The sequence below is a fragment of the Oculina patagonica genome, chromosome 2 (genome assembly GCF_052425735.1).
Source record: "Oculina patagonica isolate OP01 chromosome 2, crgOcupat, whole genome shotgun sequence".
NCBI classification, from domain to species: domain Eukaryota; kingdom Metazoa; phylum Cnidaria; class Anthozoa; order Scleractinia; family Oculinidae; genus Oculina; species Oculina patagonica.
In genome coordinates this window covers 25,337,749-25,357,699 of record NC_135759.1, presented here as the reverse complement: position 1 = coordinate 25,357,699, position 19,951 = coordinate 25,337,749, and the positions used below count along the sequence as shown (strand labels likewise).

Genomic DNA, 19,951 nt, shown 5'->3' with positions numbered 1-19,951 from the left:
ATGAAATGTCTTGATAAAATGTAATACTTTTGCAGGGCATTCCGAAAAGGTGTGTTTCAATGAATCGGCGTTTGGCACTGGGTGTTAATATCGCCACTTCTTATTGAGTTGTTGAGTTACGAAGATTCTATGAAGGAATTCATAAGTAAATTCTGTTACTTCGTTTTGCAAAGGTTTTTATGTACTATATAATTTGCTCCAACAGTGGAAGAGATCGGGAAAGCGTTTAGACCGGGATCTAACACCGGTAGGTTTTGTTTTAGCGTTTTCCTGAAATAGTTTGTAGTAGTCCTTTGTAGCAAGAAGAACTGAGGCGTTATTCATAGTTCTGGGGCTAGATTCGCGAAGCCCTCCTAGTTGAGATGTATCGTGAGTATTGTTCAAATGAAAAAAGCCCATTGTTGAAACAATACTAAGGATGTATCATGTGCATCTTTACTTAGGAGAGCTTCGTAAATCTGGCTACTGCTCTGGATTTAGATTTATTAAAAGCCTCTTGTATCGAGAAGTTTAGTCAAAATAGATTGAACGCTTTTTATACGCTTGAAAGTTTTAGATGCACTTCCAGTCATTTTTTTTAAAAAAAAAGACCCGGATTTTTAAATTTCCCATAGGAGAATGATCCTGGACCTCTAGATTGCTTGAGCTATGCATTTGTTTAACGAAAGCCTGCTTAGTGCCCCTGTTCAAGATGATCTACTGAGCATTTTCTATAGTGGACAAAATCGTCAATAGTCGTAACAAACGTACAATGCAATATCTTTTCTCTGTCCCAAAATGCTGCTGATGTTGTTATTACAGGGTATGGGTCGGTGAGACAGGGAGAAACATAAGCACATCTCGATTTTATGATGAATCAGCAACTTGCAATTGGCCATATAAGTATTGCATTGAAAATTGTTTTAAAAAAAATGTTTTCTTTGCATTGTTTTTTTTTTTAGAAAAAAGGCTCCCGTTGGCTTGACTTGCCGACAGGTCACAGGACCTGTGAATGGTGTTCTGCGCCTGATGTTATGCAGAGTCAGCTTCCAAAATATGTCAATGTGCCATTAGATGACTGGCCCCCAGATTTATTGTTAGATCTCTGCTACTGTTATGACTGTGTTCAAGAGTATCATAGGCTTCAGGAAGAATTGACTAAAGGAGCTAAAAAGGCAGGACATAAACAGGTATAAGTACTCCATTTTTGGTCCCGACCACACTAATCCGGATAAAGTTGAAAACGGAGTTTTCGGCCCGAAAACGGATAAAATGTTTTCCTTTCACATTATCGTTTTCGTATCGTTTTCAATAATTTCACCGTCCACTATATCCGGATAAATTTGAAAACGAAACGTTGCATCAGCCCTAGATGAGTGGTAGAGCATGCGTATATTACTCCAGCCCGCACTAAATTCATATTAGGGATATTAAGGTTTTGTCGACGTGATGGATAATGTCGATCAAAAAAACACCTTACGCGATAATCCAGATCGGTCTTTCAGCTCGTGTATAGATATCAGAGCTATCCTCAGCTTCAATTCCAAATAAAAAGTTGAAAATTCGCAGAATTTGTGATTTCACGTTGCCCACTGAAGAAAACGGCGAAAGAAATGTATTAAGATTTATAACGTAAGTACAGAGCTATTTACAGAAATCACCTGGCCATTTGACGTCAGCGTTTTCGAAAAGCTCCGTTTTAGGCGTCCACACTACACCACCTATCCGGCGTTTTCAAATTTCTCCACTCTGGATACCGTTTTCGGAAAGCTCCGTTTTCGGTGACCGAAAAGACGTTTTTGTGCAGACGGTTCGCCAAACCGGGGGAAAAAAGATGCGTTTTCAAATTTATCCAGATTAATTTGGACGGGGCCTTAGTTAAACCTTTGAATAATGCCAAGGGCCACACGACGCACGAAAAACTAAGGCACTGTTTCTATTCCGGGCCACTTAGGTCATAAAATGCATGTACTGTAAGTCATTCAGTCGAGTCCGAAGTGTAAATAAAACAAATTGAAACGCAGTGCTTGTACTACAGTTAAGTACTACGGAAATAAACTAGTACAGGTTTCTAAAAACTTGCCAATATTCCGACTAGTAGAATTGATCTTCATACCCTTACACAATTTAACATATATTGTACCCATTATACTGTCGTATCTCACTTCAGGTTTTGCAGCTGGTGGATATTGACAGGCTAGCGCAGACAATAACAAATGCCTTAGAGAAAGATGTTCACCAAAAGGTGAGAATTTTTGAGAAAATTTAGGTAACTTGGAAACCTCATAAACTCCATGTAAGTATGCGCATGCGTTTGGGCCTGTCTACACGAAAATGCGTAAACTGACGAATTATTGACGAGTTTATCCACCTTGGAGACCATATGCCATAAAGTGCAATCTCAAACATATTGAAGGAAACAGTGCTCGAGATAGCAGGAGTGGGAATCAAAGTTCATACATTCATTGCCATATACTGCATATACTGAAAACCAGCCGATCGTGTTCGCTGCCTAAAAAAAAAAAGGCAAAACAAAAGCCAAAACAGAATATCCACCGATCGGTGCTTGTGGTTCGATTGTACTGTTCGACTTGGCCTTACATATATGCAAGAGAAAATAAGATATATGTCATGGGGTCATGACTTTACAGCTTATCAAATTGGGCTGCTTTCATTAGGTCGAGCATTGACTCTTTTAAAAGCCTGTGAAGGCAGCAATTTTTTAAGGGCCATAATACAGTAAGTGAAAGAACTGTCTTCTTTTACAAAACTATCATTATATATTACGGCAATAATTTTTCTCGTTCATCTAATAAAAGGTGCAACTTTGTCAAATATAGTAGATTCCTACTTAATCTCGAGCACTCAAGGAAAACTGACAAAAACATGCATATGTTAGTTAATTGAGTATTCAAAGCAGCAGTCTGAGATTGCCTGTAGGATAAGAATTCAAGGGAAATGGGTTCGGTTTGAGGCTGCGAGAGGTTTTGTTATAGCCTAGTTCGAGATGAGACAGTAAGGTAAATTGCTCAAAAATAGTACCAAATCCAAGTTAAACAAATTTTAGTTCGAGACAGCGAGATAGCAGGCTTAATTTCGAGGTAGTAGGTTCCTACTGTACGTTTTTGCTTTTGCATCTTAAATTTTGGAATTGTGTGCAATCTGTTGGATGCTTGTTCAGAATTTTTTCCGTTAAGTTATTAACCCAAGTTTTTAGTACAATTTTACATGTACTTGAGGCTAACAGATTTTTTATTCTTTAAAGGATGTTGCCACCAACCTCCAAGTTCCCCTCCTGGAAATCTTAAGATTCCCTTATCTTCTGCATGATAAGCGCCTGGCAGACATGTTTAAAAGAGGACTTATAGCTTTTAACCAATCCGACTGTCTACTAACCGTGGAAGAAAAGTTACCTGGCACATACTTACTGTTGGTCCACCCTAATAAAGAGGTAAATTTTTAATAGAACTGCATTATTATATCATTCAGGGGCACCCAACGAGAAATATTTACTATAGGTGTCGGAACAGCGTTTTCACATTGTAAGTGGCCTTTTTGTGTGATTATCTTTAAACGCTAAGAAAAGGGTATCTTTTTGTATCTTATCTTTAAACGCTGAGAAAAGCGTATCTTTTCGGATACGCAAGCTATACTTTCAAACTTTATTATTTTTAGGGAACGAAATATTAACACCCGAATTTACGAGCCGCTTATGCCTTCTCGAAAATCGTAGCTGGCCTTTTTTTGTTTCCTTAACGACATTTTTCTCTCTCCGAAAACAACAGGCATTACTTTTCCCATGTCACGAAAGTTTAAGTTAAAGAAATCTCCAGTTTTTCATCACATTTCTTAACAAAAAAATCGCAGGCGATGTTGGGTCTTCCGAACAGATATTCACCGAAACGGTTTGTTGGGTGCCCCTGATCATTGTCCAAAAGAACAGAAATAAAAACATTGTAACTGAAATTGCCTGTATTCAGTTATGAAGCAGGATTGGGAGAAAATGTTGACGACTCAGAGCTAGGACAAGAACGAGATACTGTAGAGGATTTATGGTACATGGTCCTTGGCTAGAGCGTAAATTAATTTTCATGAATGTTTCCTCCAGGTACGTGGTTGGGCAGTTAGAACTGTAAGGAGCCAGGGCCTAATCAATTCAGATGATTATGACGCCTTGGAAGAGGTGATCAAATGGATGATTGATGTTGTGGAGTTCAATCTGTTTGAGGACTGTGACTATGTTATGGATGGAACCCTACCTCCTCATCTGTTCAAACCGCTGAGCATAAGAGAGTACTGGCTTGGCTTGTTTGTGCTATTGCGCCAAATGGATGCGGCAACAGTACAGTCGCGCTTTATGAGCTCCACTGGACACAGACAGTTATTGTGTTCAATTGTGTCGCCTATACAAGATGAAGAAAATATGAAAGGTATTTTTATTATCGGGTTACGACTTTGTCATTAGAGCGTTTATCGATCAATCTTACGATCGACGATTTTATGGAGTAACTGCTTTCCAATTCAGTTTCTAAATCCAATTACATGTAAGAGACACATTCCTTTGACTCGAGCTCATGTTCTTTGCGAGGTAGTAAGTTTGTTTGTCTCATATGCCTCATTCGAACTTTCGGCAAATTTGTGACTGTCTTAACACAGGGTCTTGTCATTTTGAAAAATTCTCTAAAAACGTTTTTGCAAATTATAAGGATCTTCAATCTTATGTCTCTTTTGGTCTGAGTGATTTGCAGTTGAATTGTAAATTCGTCCTAGCCATCTTGTCACAGGTACCGATTTTCTGAGGCATATAAAAAGATCCTAATTTTCGTAATTCTCAGTAACCGCCAGAATCCATTTCTCGTTTATTATTGTTTTACTTTTCTATCCGAAGGCAGCTGTGATGTTTGATGTTTTTATATAATTGTTGTTTGTGCAATTTCTATGAATATATTGTATACATCAAAAGTTCACATATTTCAGTCTATTTTTTACTCATTCACCCGTTAATCTAAAATGCTTTCCATCTACAGAACCGGGAGCTTTTTGGCCAATGTTGCAGTGCTTTGTAGTCTTGCTCGAGAGACTTGGAGATAGAATGTGGCAGATTCCAGCGTTTAATTATCAACCTGAGCAACTGTTTAAAATCATGACTGTAAACTGTTTCTTCCGTAACGCCGTCAAACAGTGGCAATCTGACAATGAGAATGAAGAGACATTCAGCCAAGAAGAGCTCGGGGACTCACAGACAGAGACACTTGACAGACTTTCATGCTTATCTGATACAAAGTACTCTAGGGGATTTTGTAAAACTGCACTGGCCTGGTTCCAGCCTTTTGTGGAGTCGCTTCTTGACTTTGATTCAGGAAAAGATTGCTTGTCGCTTGTAATTGAATATCTGCATGGTGTGGCAGGTTAGTTGTCCGTTTATGGCGCCGTTAGCCTGCGAGCAGGCTCTCTATTCGGGGGCAACGTGAATTGAACTCTTCGAGCGCCGAAGGCGCGATTCCGCGAGTGAAGCTAGCCCGCGAGCAAGAGAGATTCACGTTGCCCCAGAATAGAGAGCCTGCTCGCAGGCTATGGCGCCGTAGACTCAGATCTCATGGTCATACAAAATTTCCTAGATAGATGCTTTAAAAGGAAATACATATCAAAGAGAATGGACATTCGAGACCTTTAAGTGCGCTTATCTCTAAGGATGAAGAATCGAAAATCAGAAAAAAAAAAATCGAATTTTTTGTTATTTCCCCAAAACATCCCTTTCTATGAACTATTATCGGAAAAAATATTTAAAAGTTCCAGCGATTTTTTTTACGGTTGAATTTTAGAGAAATTTGAAAATTCGGTAAAATTGGGGTTTTCGCCTAGCCAAAATGCTCAAATCGTCATGCAACTTTAGGAAGATGGCAAACGCGCAAAAAAATTCCAGAGTACTTCAAACTTTGCACACTTCTAGTGATATCCCTTACCAACAAGAGTAAGTAAAAATGTTTTTCGAAATTGTATTTGAAACGATTTTAATCGGCCTTTGTATGAAGATATATTTTGCATGTTTCAATGAGGGCAAAAATGAAGGCTAACTTCGACAGCTCCAAATGACTCCTGGTATATAACGATTTGAAATGAAAACTACACCAGAGGAAAGCTTATTTGTTATATTATTCACCTGGGAAATTTGGGCGTTGAAAATTGAGTACTGCTTCGTTGGTAAAATAAATTGTCATGACCTGTAAGCGTTATGAAAGCGTGCAGAATTTGATGTTTGTTTCAAGCTTCATTATAGAAATACACAGACGAAATAAATAAACATGGAAAAGGAAGTCTAAAGGAGTCAATACTAGACGTACCTCTTCTGTGAAGCTGAAAATGTAAAGAAAAGTCGTTTCAGTTTCATTATTTGTCTTATTTGTTGTTCACGCCTTGGTCTGTAAGCAGGTCTCGAGCGGACAATGCCGTGAGCGAAATATTAAAACAACAAAAGAAAACTCCGTTCGGCGACTCGCTATTTATCTTATATATGATGTTATCTTGCCATGAGTTTCGAAATAGCTAAAAAAATAAACAAGAACTCATCCTTGATGGACTTTTTATGTGATAAGTAATCTCAGGTTTCAGGATTCTACTGACAACAAAGTTATAAAGATTAATCAATGATCAATGCCGTATATGCGTGACCTATGTCGTGACGCTTTGGTTAAAGGTCATCGATGAATACTTGTCAATTTGACCACTAAAGCCCTTTCTCCCCTTTCTGCTTACAAAAATCTTGAGTGAAACCTTCGATGAAAACCCATCAGGGAAATGGTTGCACGTTGTTTCCATATTTTGGGGAGTACCATTCACGACACGACTGAAAATGTCCGTGTTGAATACAATTTGAGACGTGCCAAAAGTAATCAAATTACAGTTTGTCTGACAAACATTGAATACATTATTACCGGTTTCACTCAAATCGGTATTTAAGATGAATGCTTTGCTCAGCGGAAAGATCGAGAATGGGGGGAGGCACTTCCTATAAATGGGCTAACGGGGATGTGTCGCTGGATGGAGTAGCATATTCACGGCTTGACTGACTATTATGGGGTCGCCTTTTCAAGCATTTTTAGTGCAGAATGCACTATTGTGATGGTTTGTTGGGGCTGTCGTCCGCTAACCCGCTAAGGTGTAAACTTTAATAGTCAATTAATTAATTAATAACAATTAATTAATTATTCCTTGTGAAGGGGGTGGGGGTGGGGAGCACCTAACCGTACCCCTAGGTAAAACCTGGAGCACATCTACGTTACTTTCGTATAAAGATTTCAAAGGTATATATTTGTTTCAGAAAACCCTTTGCTCTCCTTGTGGTACTACTCGACGTTCTAGGGCAACGTACTTTACGCCAAACGCATGCGCAGTTTAGTATACGTTTTTGCTGGAACTCTCATGAACATCGCGTGTATTGCGTGTTTGTGGTACGATTGCTGCAGACTTCGTGGCGCCAAGAGAAAACCGCAAATTAATTTAATTAGATTTTTAGACTTTCACAGCGCTTTCGTAATTAGTAATGCAAAAACTTGCACCGGGATTTTCGGCGTGAAACTCCTGATAACCAGGAAACAATTATCCTAGCTGTACTGCGTTTAAAAAAACCTTTCGAAAGAGATGTTTTTTGACTAGATTTGCTCTTTACTTTTTGAGAAACGTCTTTCGTGCAGTTTAAAATGCAACTTAATTAAATTAAAGTGAAATAATTGGCTTTATTATTGAAAGGAAGACAAATGCCATGGGTCACGTTACGGCATTTTCAAGGAAAACAACAAAAGTATCTTGTTACAAACGAACAGAAGTATCGTGTTACGTTTTCAAAGATTAGCGTAACAAAAACCCGGGAAAGAATACAAGTGGTGTTTCAACATCTAATTGCAAGTAAAATAAGGCAAATAAAAACACGAACATCAAACAATACATGTACTTTCAATTGTCGACTCCATTGCATTCTGTACTGTCCTTTGAGTCTCTGAGTTTTATAGGGTGACTAGAATGGGGTCACACTTTTCCGGGATTTTAAGAGTCAGAAAATTCTGGCAAGTTGTGATTTATAAACGAAAAGATTCGCCGAAAAAAATGTTACTGTATTTATTGCTGTTGTTTAATATTTGAGAAAGGGCTCCTATTGGGATATATACAGTAGACGCAAAAACAGCAAGTGACTAAGTTGGGGTCGTGAAAATTACATTTACCCAAAAGTGACTAAGATGGGGTCTATAATTGGCCATAGAATATGACTATAATGGGGTAGGGGTTCTGAGAGGCCAGCGGCACATACCCAACAAAAAATTACCCTAGTACCCCCCCCCCCCGGATCCAAACCCGTAACTAGTAGTAACATACTTTGAAATGTGATTTTGCATTTGTTTGTAGTCAAATACAATCAGCAATGATGAAATAGTGTTCTACAACCATCTCTGTTAAAATAATGGGTTCAAGTCGAGAATTAAGACTACCGAAACAAAATTAATGCGCCGTTTAGTGTTTAGCTGGTTATGAGCGCTATTTCCTACAATTTCCTTCGGTGAAATCTTCCGAAATTTTTACAGTACATGGATACAACATGGAAAAAATTGTAAACCGGAAATTGCTAGCTGCAATTTTGTGTATTTTCCCTCTGCGTAAAAACACGTCTTATAGACTTTCCTAAAGAAACAAGCGCCACGTAAAGCAAAATAATTATAACCCCTCTGCCAACTTTTACGAAATTTCACTGAAGGAAACAATAGCTAGACGAAAATTGCCATTTTTTCCCCAGACATTTGTAACAAAAACGTCAGGAGAATAGAAATTATCCAAGATCGTTATTTGAGCATGCGTCAACGTTGAAACCACTAGGCGCTCGATTACAGTGTTTACTGAGCGTTTGATGCGATTTCATGAAGAAAATCTACAAACTCATAATATTTGGAAGATTAAACAGCATTGTAAGGCCTTGGAAATCTATTACGAATAAATATATCCTTTGAAATGTTAAACATAAATCCGTGGTTAAATAGATAAAAATAATAAGTTGCTGTGTAGCACTTTGTTCATGTACTTTGAAATGTTTTTTTCTTAAAAAAGTGCTAAAATGTTTTCTCGTTTAGCGAGACGTTTCGGGAATAACCCCTTCTTCAGTCGCAAATTAAAAACCGTTGAACTATTATCAAACGTTACGTTGCGCGCGCGTCATATGGCGTAGATGCCATATAAAGATCGCGCGCGCGAAAGAAACTAAATGTAACTAAATAAATTTAAAGTCCACGTTAAAGCCTCTTGGGGCAAGTGTTCCCAGCCTAAATCAAAAGCCCTCTGGGCTTAGTGTCTTGTGACTCTTTTCAGAGTTTAATTTATTTGAAAATAGACCGCTTTTCACGTCTATTTATTGCTTGTAAAGATATCGAAAATTAAAAAGCGTGCATCTAACATAAAGAAACATTTAGACTCCTCACCCCTAAAATTTAAACTTAAACTAAAGCTACTTTTGTCGCTCGATAAAAGTTGTGACATTCAAAACACGATATACGAAACTCTTGATTCACTTGTCAATTCAGAAACCTTTGTCGTGAATGCTTGCGCTGAACTTCACGATTTCACAGCTAAAGATAAAAACAAAGGTTTATTCCAACTACAAAAGGTTCTCACGCGAAAGGCTTAAAATCCAACTAAAAAATATATATAAGATTTGGGACCTAAAAGACAACAACACCGAATTTTCGATCAAGTGGTCCATTGTCACGAGAGCAAGCGCTTACAGGGGAAACCCGTCACGCTGCAATTTGTGTCTGACGGAGAAGCTCTGCATACTATCAGCTGACAGATACACCTTCTTGAACAAAAGATCTGAGCTTGTTACCAAGTGCAGGCACGAAAACAAGTACTACACGGCCAATCAGAGACAGGATCGTTCCAACCGTCCTCCATGAACGTAGTTTAAATTGTATTTCACCGCATCTAACGACACAGTCTGATGATCGCTTCGTGCGTTAAACTCTGAGTAACTGTCCGTGAAGTTTCTATCTTTAATTATTGTATAAGATTACGTGCTTAAAGTTTTGAAATCGATGCCTTAATAGTATCCATTCCGATCACAATCACGGTAATTAAGCGTCCATTTTGATTCATACTAATTGATCGTTGCTATTTCTGTCAGGCGGATAATGTTTGTACTTATTATTGTCACGCGACTTGTTTCCGACACCTTATCAAAAGCGATTTTTCCAAGCAGCCGAAAGTAGGCTTGACTTAAATTCAAAGTACACTCCAGCATGTAGCCGTTGAACAGTTATAGGACTCCGATAACAGCACAAAAAGAATACAGACACACAGATTCATAAGCATTTATCTGTCACAGATAATTCTTAAATGTCTTAAAAAGGTCAACAAAGTCACAGATTCTCCTTTGTTGTTTTGTGTTTGTGACTGATAAGAACGTTTTCAGCCTCACGTTTCAATAAACTCACGCACACTACCAAGCAAAGTTTCATGGTTGACCTTTCGCGTGTGTCTTCGAGTAATACTCAAATTGAAGACACACAAGGAAAATAATGTCCACGGGATCAGTTTTTTGTCTCGTGTTACGTCGCGGTCACGTCGTGAACGACGTGACCGTGACGTAACACGAGATTATCCGAGGGGACTCGGTAGCTCAGGATAGTGCTTTGTGTAAGACCTCTCGTAAGGTAACGAAGTGATAAAGTAGCAAGGAAACAAGGTAAGAAATAGACATATTTACATAGATACATTTTGCTGATAAGATGCATCGGGATGCTGTTCTTTGTATTGCGCGTTTTCTCTTGTCGAGTTTTAAACGTGCTTATTTACACGTGTGAGACATGGTGTAAATGTTTGGATTACTAAGGTATGTGAATAATGTAATATATTACATGAAGTACCATCTTTAGTAATACCGCCAAATCTGATAAGGAGATTTTATCTCACATATGTTGCTTAAATAGATAGTTTTTTACATGGAAAATGAATTTATCTTTACGGTAGGTTTGTGTTTTGATATTATATTTGCGGTGGGTATTGTTAAAGTATGCGGCTGGCTGAAAAGCTGTTGTTAAATTTCTGTTTGCGTTACAAGAAAGCCATTTTGGTGCGTGTTAGGGTCGACGGTTGTTGAGAGCAGTTTTCAGATATGTCAAATGATGTGTCAAAAGGAGAATATTAAGTGAAGTTACCACGCAAACAAAAATATTGATGTGGTATCTCATCTTCGGCTTTGTTCGTTTCTTTAAACTTTATTCAGTAAAGAATAGGAAGGGCGTATTATGAATAGTGTAGAAACAGAATAAAAGGATTAAGGGAAGTGCGATTATCGTTATCTGAGAAACAGGAAATTAATTTGCTTTGCTTTGTTAATTGTATACGCTTTCCAGAACGTGATATGATATTTTGAAGACACTAAGGTCACAAAGTCAAATTCATAATTCCTTTTTGTTTGTTTTTCTTAGGGCCGGGTCGCACTAAAAAAAATTTTGGAAGAATTTGTTTACTTTGCGGTGAAAATCTATCAACACGCGAGATTTTTAAGTGCGACCTCCACTTAAAAAAAAAGGCGAACCGATTTTCCAAAATTTTGTCTTTAATAACAAAGGAAGCCGTCTCCAATGATAACAGAACCTGTCAGGGAAATGACATTGAAGGTCATGATCGCACGCAATCACAAAGCGCGGGAACTTCGCTAGAACACTCGATCATGGATGGAGGTGGCTTTTTTCTCAGTTCAACACCATTTTATCCGGTTACTTTTTTGATCAGCAGCAGCAGCAGCAACAGCAGTTTGGCCCTTTTATAAATGAACTGCATTCGCAGTTAAACGTGGGTGAAGGCAGTCAAAGCAGGCCAGGGAGCGCATCGAGCGATATAACGAGCTCCCCGACGAGTCCCGTTGCTGTTGCAAGTACATCTACAGCATCTTCTCCCGAATCCGGACCGGCAAAGAGAACTTACGACAAATGGGTCCGACGATGATCAGAAAATGCTAATTCGTCTTTGGGCTGATAATTTCGATCGCCTGAAGAGCAGAGAAGCACGAAAGGTCTGGGATGAAATGAGGCGAGCACTGAACTCGAAATTTGGCACGAAGAGGACCAGGGATAAAGTCTTTTAAGCGTCAAGCAATCAAATTCATTTCCCGTTGTCACTTGCGAAGCCGGACCAAGATATATTAAGTGATAATACACAATACATCTTGCAACAGTATCAACAAAATGCAAGTAATCAACGTTTTCACGGAACATATATCTTGTCCTCCCACGGCGTAAATTTCGAGAGTTTAAAGCGTATTTTACAAATAGACTTGAGCAAAAACAAACTAAACTAGCAAAACATGTGGCAAAGAAGTGTGAAACAAACAGGAAACCACGCAGCGCAGACTATAAATGCAATGACCTCTAGACATTTCCTTGGCCACAATCTTACGGCTCTATTTAATACATAATGCCTCCAGATAAAACAGATCCCCATTAGAAAGAAGTGAGAAGCAAATTACGTCGAAAAACCTTCTCAGGAAACTAATTTGCTTTGCTTTTCACCACTTCGGCTTTAGATTTCAAGTGTAGTGTCAGGTGACGTTCTTGCTAAACAAAGACTGAATGTTCGGGCAACATCTGTCGAAGATACTGTGTAGTGGGTAGTCGGGGGGTAGTGTACAATCGGGTCGAGGGTTGTTGGCGCCAGAGCACTTTTCAGATATGTCAAATGATGTGTCAAAAGGAGAATATTAAGTGAAGTTATCACGCAAACAGAAAAATTGAAGTGGTATCTCATTTTGCGTTTTGGTAGGTTGTTTAAACTTCATTCAGGCCATAATAGGAAAGCAGTATATTGAATACGCGGTAGATACAGAATAAAACCATTAAGGGAAGTGCGAATATCGTTATCTGCGAAACGGGAAACAAATTTGCTTTGTTCAGTGTACTTATGTCTTACTAATTAGGTAGCTGTATCAACAAGTTGCGCTGGAAGTTCTAAAAAGCGTATTGAGAATTAATAATTTAATCAAGGTTATTATATGTGACTGAGGGCTTTTCATGCACAGTTCTAGTTTATTTTCACTGAGAATAATTTTAGTTGCAAGGTGAGTGAACGGTAGGGTAACATGTTTGTGCAGAGGTGTATATAGAACACTTCTTTTACATATTGGAAGCTATCATCGGTCTTTTTAAAGACCGATGATAAAACCGCTTAAAAGCGGCAGAGCAGAAGTAGTTGTTGAATATTGACCTTAATTTTTTCATATGCTCACTAGTGGCGCACGACGGAGTTGTGATTTTTGAACAAGTTATGTAAAATAGAATATTTATTTAAAGGACGATTTCTAGAACGTTATATGACATTTTGAAGACACTAAGTCATCAGAATGGGGCTTTGTCAGGAGCCATTACTAGTAATGCGCTCCTGGCTCTGTATATTTCAGAAGTAGGTTAAAAGCTTCAGTAGATTACAAATTGCAAGATTTCATGATTCCTATGAACTTGGTAATAATTTTTGTGAGTTGTAGCTAGTGGACAGATCACATTAGTATTTGCTGTTTATTGTATCAAGACTAGTACAAGTAGGTAAGCATCACAGATATATTTAGAGCGGTTTGTATGTTAATGAACGATTTCACTTGTCATTTAGTTTGGAGAAGTAAGAAGTAATTTGATAGAGGTTTAGGGATTTATAGATAGGTACGCGATGTTGTGTATTGGTGTTCAGTAGTTGTTTTTTAATGCAATTATTTTTTTTGTTTTTTGTTTTCCAGGTTTTGTTTCGTATAACTGATTGTTTCCGTTGAAGAAAATTAATATTGTAGAATCCGGAGATGGTTTTTCTGAGCTTATATGATTGTTAGCAACGGGTGCTACTTTACTGATCTGTAACACGAGACAGCCCAACGGGCACTTTGATTTGAACTAGTTTAATCAGCACAAATTCTAACTTGCCTAAGCTAGCTAGTCAACTGAAGTAAAGGCACACATGTGGTTCGACTACTACGGTCTATTACATCTTTGAAATCGGATCTAATCAAAAATGGAAACGGCAAAAAAAGGTTTTCCTGACATATTGTCGGTCGACATACCTACAGTTCTGTAAGGCGCAATCCTGTTTAAGACATGCTTTTCCCCTATATTGCTGTACCAAAATCATAAAACACATTGTTCTCACGAAACGGTAGCTATTATCAGATTGACTAATATGACTAGAATGGTGGGAATCTCGTGTGATTGCTTTTATCACTAAGAAAAACAAACAAAAAGCTTAAAAATAAACACAACTGTCAGTGTAAACAGCATCTGCAGACCTCTCAAGTCTCACGATTTTGTCCTGAGACTCACGGTTTTCACTTCAATCTCACGACGAGAAACAGAAATCTCACGAAAAAACAGAGTAACAAGTCATTTGATTAGCGCCTGGTTTTAGGACTCTTTTAGTTATTTTTGTCCGTCAGTTGATCAATCTCCCGGTTTTTACTGAAATCTCCAGATTTTTTTTCCTCAATCTCTAGATTTCCAGTGCTTTGAGGTTGAGAAGTCTGCATCTGTTTTGTTTAAATCTGATGATCGCATTTTTCGGCATTTACTAAAAAAAAAGAAAATTTTGACATGGCGGGAAAAATATTGACATGGCGGGAAAAAATATTGACATGGCGGGAAAATTCCGCGGCCTCAGAAAGCAAATACGCATGGAATGCACTTTGTCCCCTGTAGTATTATCTTGTGTCGTCATGACTACGTCATGACGTCACAAGACAAAAACAGCCTTCTTTCCTCACGCTGTCTTCTTGCCGTGTCGCCGTGGCTTTCGGACCTTCCCAAATACCTTCCCAAATAATAGTTTCAAGCGAACCAATTTTATATTTCAAGCGAAACAATTTTATATTAAACATAATGAAATGCCCTCCCCTTACAGCATCCCAAACAAAAAGACCGCTGTCTTCTTGCCGTGGCTTTCGGACCGTTTCGGTGAGCACCTCCGTTCTGTAGAAGGCTTCCATCAGAATCCCCGCTACCAAGGAGGCGGATTCCCTGTCGCTGAACACTTTAACCTCCCGGACCACAACAAGATCAATGACATGCAAGTGTCTGTGGTGAGCCAGGTGAACGGCGACACGGCAAGAAGACAGCGTGAGGAAAGAAGGCTGATTTTCAGGCTGGGAACACTTGCCTTAAGAGGCTTGAACGTGGACTTTAAATTTATTTAGTTACATTTAGTTTCTTTCGCGCGCGCGACCTTTAATGGCATCTACGCCATATGACGCGCGCGCAACGTAACGTTTGATAATCGTTCAACGGTTTTTAATTTGCGACTGAAGAAGGGGTTATTCCCGAAACGTCTCGCTAAACGAGAGAACATTTTAGCACTTTTTTAAGAAAAAAACATTTCAAAGTACATAAATCCGTGGTTGTCTGAGCTCGCGTCAGCTCGCGCGCGCAGATCCCCGCGCGCGGGCAAAAAAAAAAACCCGGAAAAGGGCAACAATTATGTTCAACTTGTCTCCAAATGTTGATTGCAAGTTGAACGAGTTGTGCCCGTATTACTACCGCGCGCTCAACTTGTCTCGCAACAAATTTCGGTGTTGCAAGTTGAAAAAAATTGTTGCAAAAAGTAGAACTCGGTTCTACTTTGTGCAACATGTTGCTGCAACTTGCAACATCGAAATTTGTTGCGAGACAAGTTGAGCGCGCGGTAGTAATATGGGCAACAACTCGTTCAACTTGCAAAGCAACCATGTTGCGAGACAAGTTGAACAAAAGTGTTGCCTGTATTACCGAGCCTTAAGGCTATGTTTACACGCGATCGGTTCGGAACAGAACCGGTCCGAAAATCGGACCGGATAGGCCTTCTGTTTACACGGGACCGTTCTGGAACCGGTCCGCAACGGATCCAAAACTGGACCTGCTATTTTGCAGGTCCAGTTATGGATCCGTTCCGGACCGGTTCCAGAACGGTACCGTGTGAACACCTGGATCGGTTCCAAACGGTTCCGTGTAAACAGAGGCCGATCCGATCCGGTCCAGTTCGCTACGGTTCCGATCCGGTCCCGTGTAAACGTAGCCTAATTCAGTTTATGAGTATCCCTGCGCGTGCTGCGCACGTAATTCAATTATTGCCCCCGATGTTTCTCAATTTGTTTTCTACTAGTAGTCAAATACACAGTTATGATACAAGAATAGCCAAGTGTTATCGACCACATCACTGTCGTACAAATCTAAAGCAGTTTACAATACTTTTCCAGGGTCCTAAAATTTGGAATTCTCTACCAGAATCGATCACTGGTTCGAGTAGCTTCTCTTCTTTTAAGAAAAAAATGATTAAATTTCTAATAAAATGAGTCTGAAATTGGCCTAGCTACACATTCACAGCGAAATTACAAACTTGTTGCTAACCCGAGGTGGCCTCCCCCATAAGCCTTGTTGTTTTCTTGGAGGTCTCCTCGCCCTATCTTTTTAAGTTATTTTAATTTGTATGTTTAATTCTGAAGTGGCAAATAAATGATGATGATGATGATGATGATGATGATGATGATGATGTTGCAACGCCTGCTTCAACGCCATGCCACGCCATACTTTGAGCGCGCACACTCAGTCAAATTTATAAAAACAAAGAGGGTGAGTTGCCGTTCCGCTAGCTTCGCTTGCAATTTGCTCTCTTAAATGGTCAGTGACCCCTACCTTTTTCTTAATGGGCTTCTTTTGTTAATTGATATCCATGTTTTGTGAAAATAGATCGATAGATCCACGCACTGTAAAAATTTCGGAAGATTTCACCGAAGGAAATTGTAGAAAATACGGCGCTCAAAACCAGCTAAACACTAAAAGACGCATTTGTTTGGGTAGTCTTAATTCTCGACTTGAACCCATTATTTTAACAGAGATGGTTGTAGAACACTATTTCATCATTGCTGATTGCATTTGATAAGTTCTAGCGAACTAGGATTACAAACAAATGCAAAATCACATTTCAAAGTATGTTACTAGCGCGCGCCACCTTAAAATTAGTAGACTGACTCGCACACGCGGATAGGGGTGATCCATGAGGGCTGTGCCTATTTCTCCGCTTTATAGATGTCTTACATTATTGTTACTAATTTTCGCGCGTATTTACTTTCGTGATTTTTACGTTCCTGAAAACTTATACTCGCGAAAAAAAGAGTGCATAATAACCATTGAACACGCGACATTTAATACGTAATAATACATGAGCTTTAAATGTTTTTAGACAGTGGCCTTCTGATACTCGTTTTGAAAAAGAATTGTCACTTTCTGTCCTTGAAAGTAAATCTTTTTCTCTTGTTTGGTGCGTACAACTGCACGAACACTTGAGATTTTTTCGTACTCTTTGTTAAACGGGGTGCTACAGGATCAGGGTTGAGGACACATTTCTGTTCAAGTCGCGATAATTAATACTCGCGAAATACAGCTCCCGAATTTTTGCATATTTTGCAAGACAATAAAATGGACCCTTTGCTGCAATACGCTCACTTAGTACTAAACGCAAGTCTTAGCCCCAGGGGAGGGAGGTAATCCGGCTTGTTAATGACGGGGATGATCGACGGATTTTTTTGGGTTTGAAATTTTCGATTCCGGGCTTTTTTTTGGTTTGGAAAATTTAGCAAGTATTTTTTGGGGTGAGTTGATTTAGATAGGGGATTTTTTTGGGTATTAAAAACGAACTAAAGTGCCTTGGCGCGGCCTTAGCGTATTTATGGTATGATGAATAAATAAAACGAGCGTTCTTTGTGTTATGTTATTGCCCCTCCTGGCAATTTAGGGGTAATTTGACAAGGGATTTTTTTGGGGGGTTACATTTGGTCCAGGGAATTTTTTGAGTAATGTCCGAAGACTTAAGGATTTTTTGGGGTCCTGAGTTTTGCCGCCATTCGTTCATCCCCGTCATTTACAAGTCCGAGTACACCCCCCCCCCCCTGGGGTCTTAGCGCGATGCCATGTGATTGTTAGTCGCAAAGGGCCATACAGAGACAACAAAATGATTACCTGCTCGAGCTAGTAACAGCTTTAATTCACTGTCAATGGCTTCATCACCACTGATGCCATGTTGTTGTAGGTGTCGCAAAACATCTCTTGAGCAATCTTTTAGACTAATGGCTTCGAGCTTGGATACTCACTGCTCAGTTTTTCCACAAGGGGAACACTGATCAAGCAGCAACGAAAAGGAACACGCAAACGATGCCATTTTATGATTCTACATACTTGAAGTTTCTCCATCTTTCCGCTGAGCAAAGCATTCATCTAAAGCTGGAATACCGATTTGAATGAAACCGGTAATAATGTATTCAATGTTTGTCAGACAAACTGTAATTTGATTACTTTTGGCACGTCTCAAATTGTATTCAACACGGACATTTTCAGTCGTGTCGTGAATGGTATTCCCCAAAATATGGAAACAACGTGCAACCATTTCCCTGATGGGTTTTCATCGAAGGTTGCACTCAAGATTTTTGTAAGCAGAAAGGGGAGAAAGGGCTTTAGTGGTCAAATTGACAAGTATTCATCGCTGACCTTTAACCAAAGCGTCACGACATAGGTCACGCATATACGGCATTGATGATTAATCTTTATAACTTTGTTGTCAGTAGAATCCTGAAACCTGAGATTACTTATCACATAAAAAGTCCATCAAGGATGAGTTCTTGTTTATTTTTTTAGCTATTTCGAAACTCATGGCAAGATAACATCATATATAAGATAAATAGCGAGTCGCCGAACGGAGTTTTCTTTTGTTGTTTTAATATTTCGCTCACGGCATTGTCCGCTCGAGACCTGCTTACAGGCCAAGGCGTGAACAACAAATAAGACAAATAATGAAACTGAAACGACTTTTCTTTACATTTTCAGCTTCACAGAAGAGGTACGTCTAGTATTGACTCCTTTAGACTTCCTTTTCCATGTTTATTTATTTCGTCTGTGTATTTCTATAATGAAGCTTGAAACAAACATCAAATTCTGCACGCTTTCATAACGCTTACAGGTCATGACAATTTATTTTACCAACGAAGCAGTACTCAATTTCCAACGCCCAAATTTCCCAGGTGAATAATATAACAAATAAGCTTTCCTCTGGTGTAGTTTTCATTTCAAATCGTTATATACCAGGAGTCATTTGGAGCTGTCGAAGTTAGCCTTCATTTTTGCCCTCATTGAAACATGCAAAATATATTCTTCATACAAAGGCCGATTAAAATCGTTTCAAATACAATTTCGAAAACACTATTTAAACTTACTCTTGTTGGTAAGGGATATCACTAGAAGTGTGCAAAGTTTGAAGTACTCTGGAATTTTTTTGCGCGTTCGCCATCTTCCTAAAGTTGCATGACGATTTGAGCATTTTGGCTAGGCGAAAACCCCAATTTTACCGAATTTTCAAATTTCTCTAAAATTCAACCGTAAAATAAATCGCTGGAACTTTTAAATATTTTTTCCGAAAAAGTCATAGAAAGGGATGTTTTGGGGAAATAAAAAAAAATTCGATTTTTTTTTCTGATTTTCGATTCTTCATCCTTAGAGATAAGCGCACTTAAGAACTGAAAGGCAGATAGGAAGCTCTTCAAGGTACGCTCAACTGATACCGATTGCCCGCTAAGTAAAATAATTCTGAAGAAAAAAGAGACAAAGTATAACCTTAGAAATAGAACTGCCCATCGCCCGGAAATAAATTCGGATAGATTTAAGAATGTATTTGTAAATAGGCTAATTTTTTAAATATAATATCTAGTTTTCTTATCGTTCTGTATATTTTTAATGTATTTTGTGTAACTTAAGATATGTATTTTTATCTTGAGAAGAATTAAAATTATTATTATTAGTTTATTATTATTATTATTATTATTATTATTATTATTATTATTATTATTATTATTATTATTATTATTGTCATTATGGTGCGGTCTTAAACGTGATCTAACATGCTACTGCAAAGCCATGGATTAGATTGAATGTCATCTTCTTATGTT

At 38.6% G+C, this 19,951-nt stretch overlaps 2 protein-coding genes across 3 annotated transcripts in view; both read left to right on the top strand.

Moving 5' to 3' along the window:
• The window catches only part of LOC144643749 (uncharacterized), a 50,857-nt gene that overhangs the window by 5,443 nt on the left and 25,463 nt on the right, over positions 1-19,951 (top strand). The window contains exons 2-7 of one of the 2 annotated variants that reach the window (XM_078503087.1): positions 206-247; positions 942-1,169; positions 2,150-2,224; positions 3,245-3,430; positions 4,088-4,409; positions 5,007-5,387. In XM_078503087.1, the coding sequence (XP_078359213.1) occupies positions 206-247; positions 942-1,169; positions 2,150-2,224; positions 3,245-3,430; positions 4,088-4,409; positions 5,007-5,387 (1,234 nt within the window). The remainder of the gene's footprint in view (positions 1-205; positions 248-941; positions 1,170-2,149; positions 2,225-3,244; positions 3,431-4,087; positions 4,410-5,006; positions 5,388-19,951) is intronic. The other variant, XM_078503088.1, reaches the window with a different exon arrangement.
• Positions 5,403-19,761, top strand: LOC144638320 (uncharacterized). The gene is made up of 4 exons (XM_078497554.1): positions 5,403-5,410; positions 5,530-5,652; positions 18,837-18,849; positions 19,530-19,761. Exons 1-4 carry the CDS (start codon positions 5,403-5,405, stop codon positions 19,698-19,700), a joined length of 315 nt encoding a protein of 104 aa, XP_078353680.1. The 3' UTR covers positions 19,701-19,761.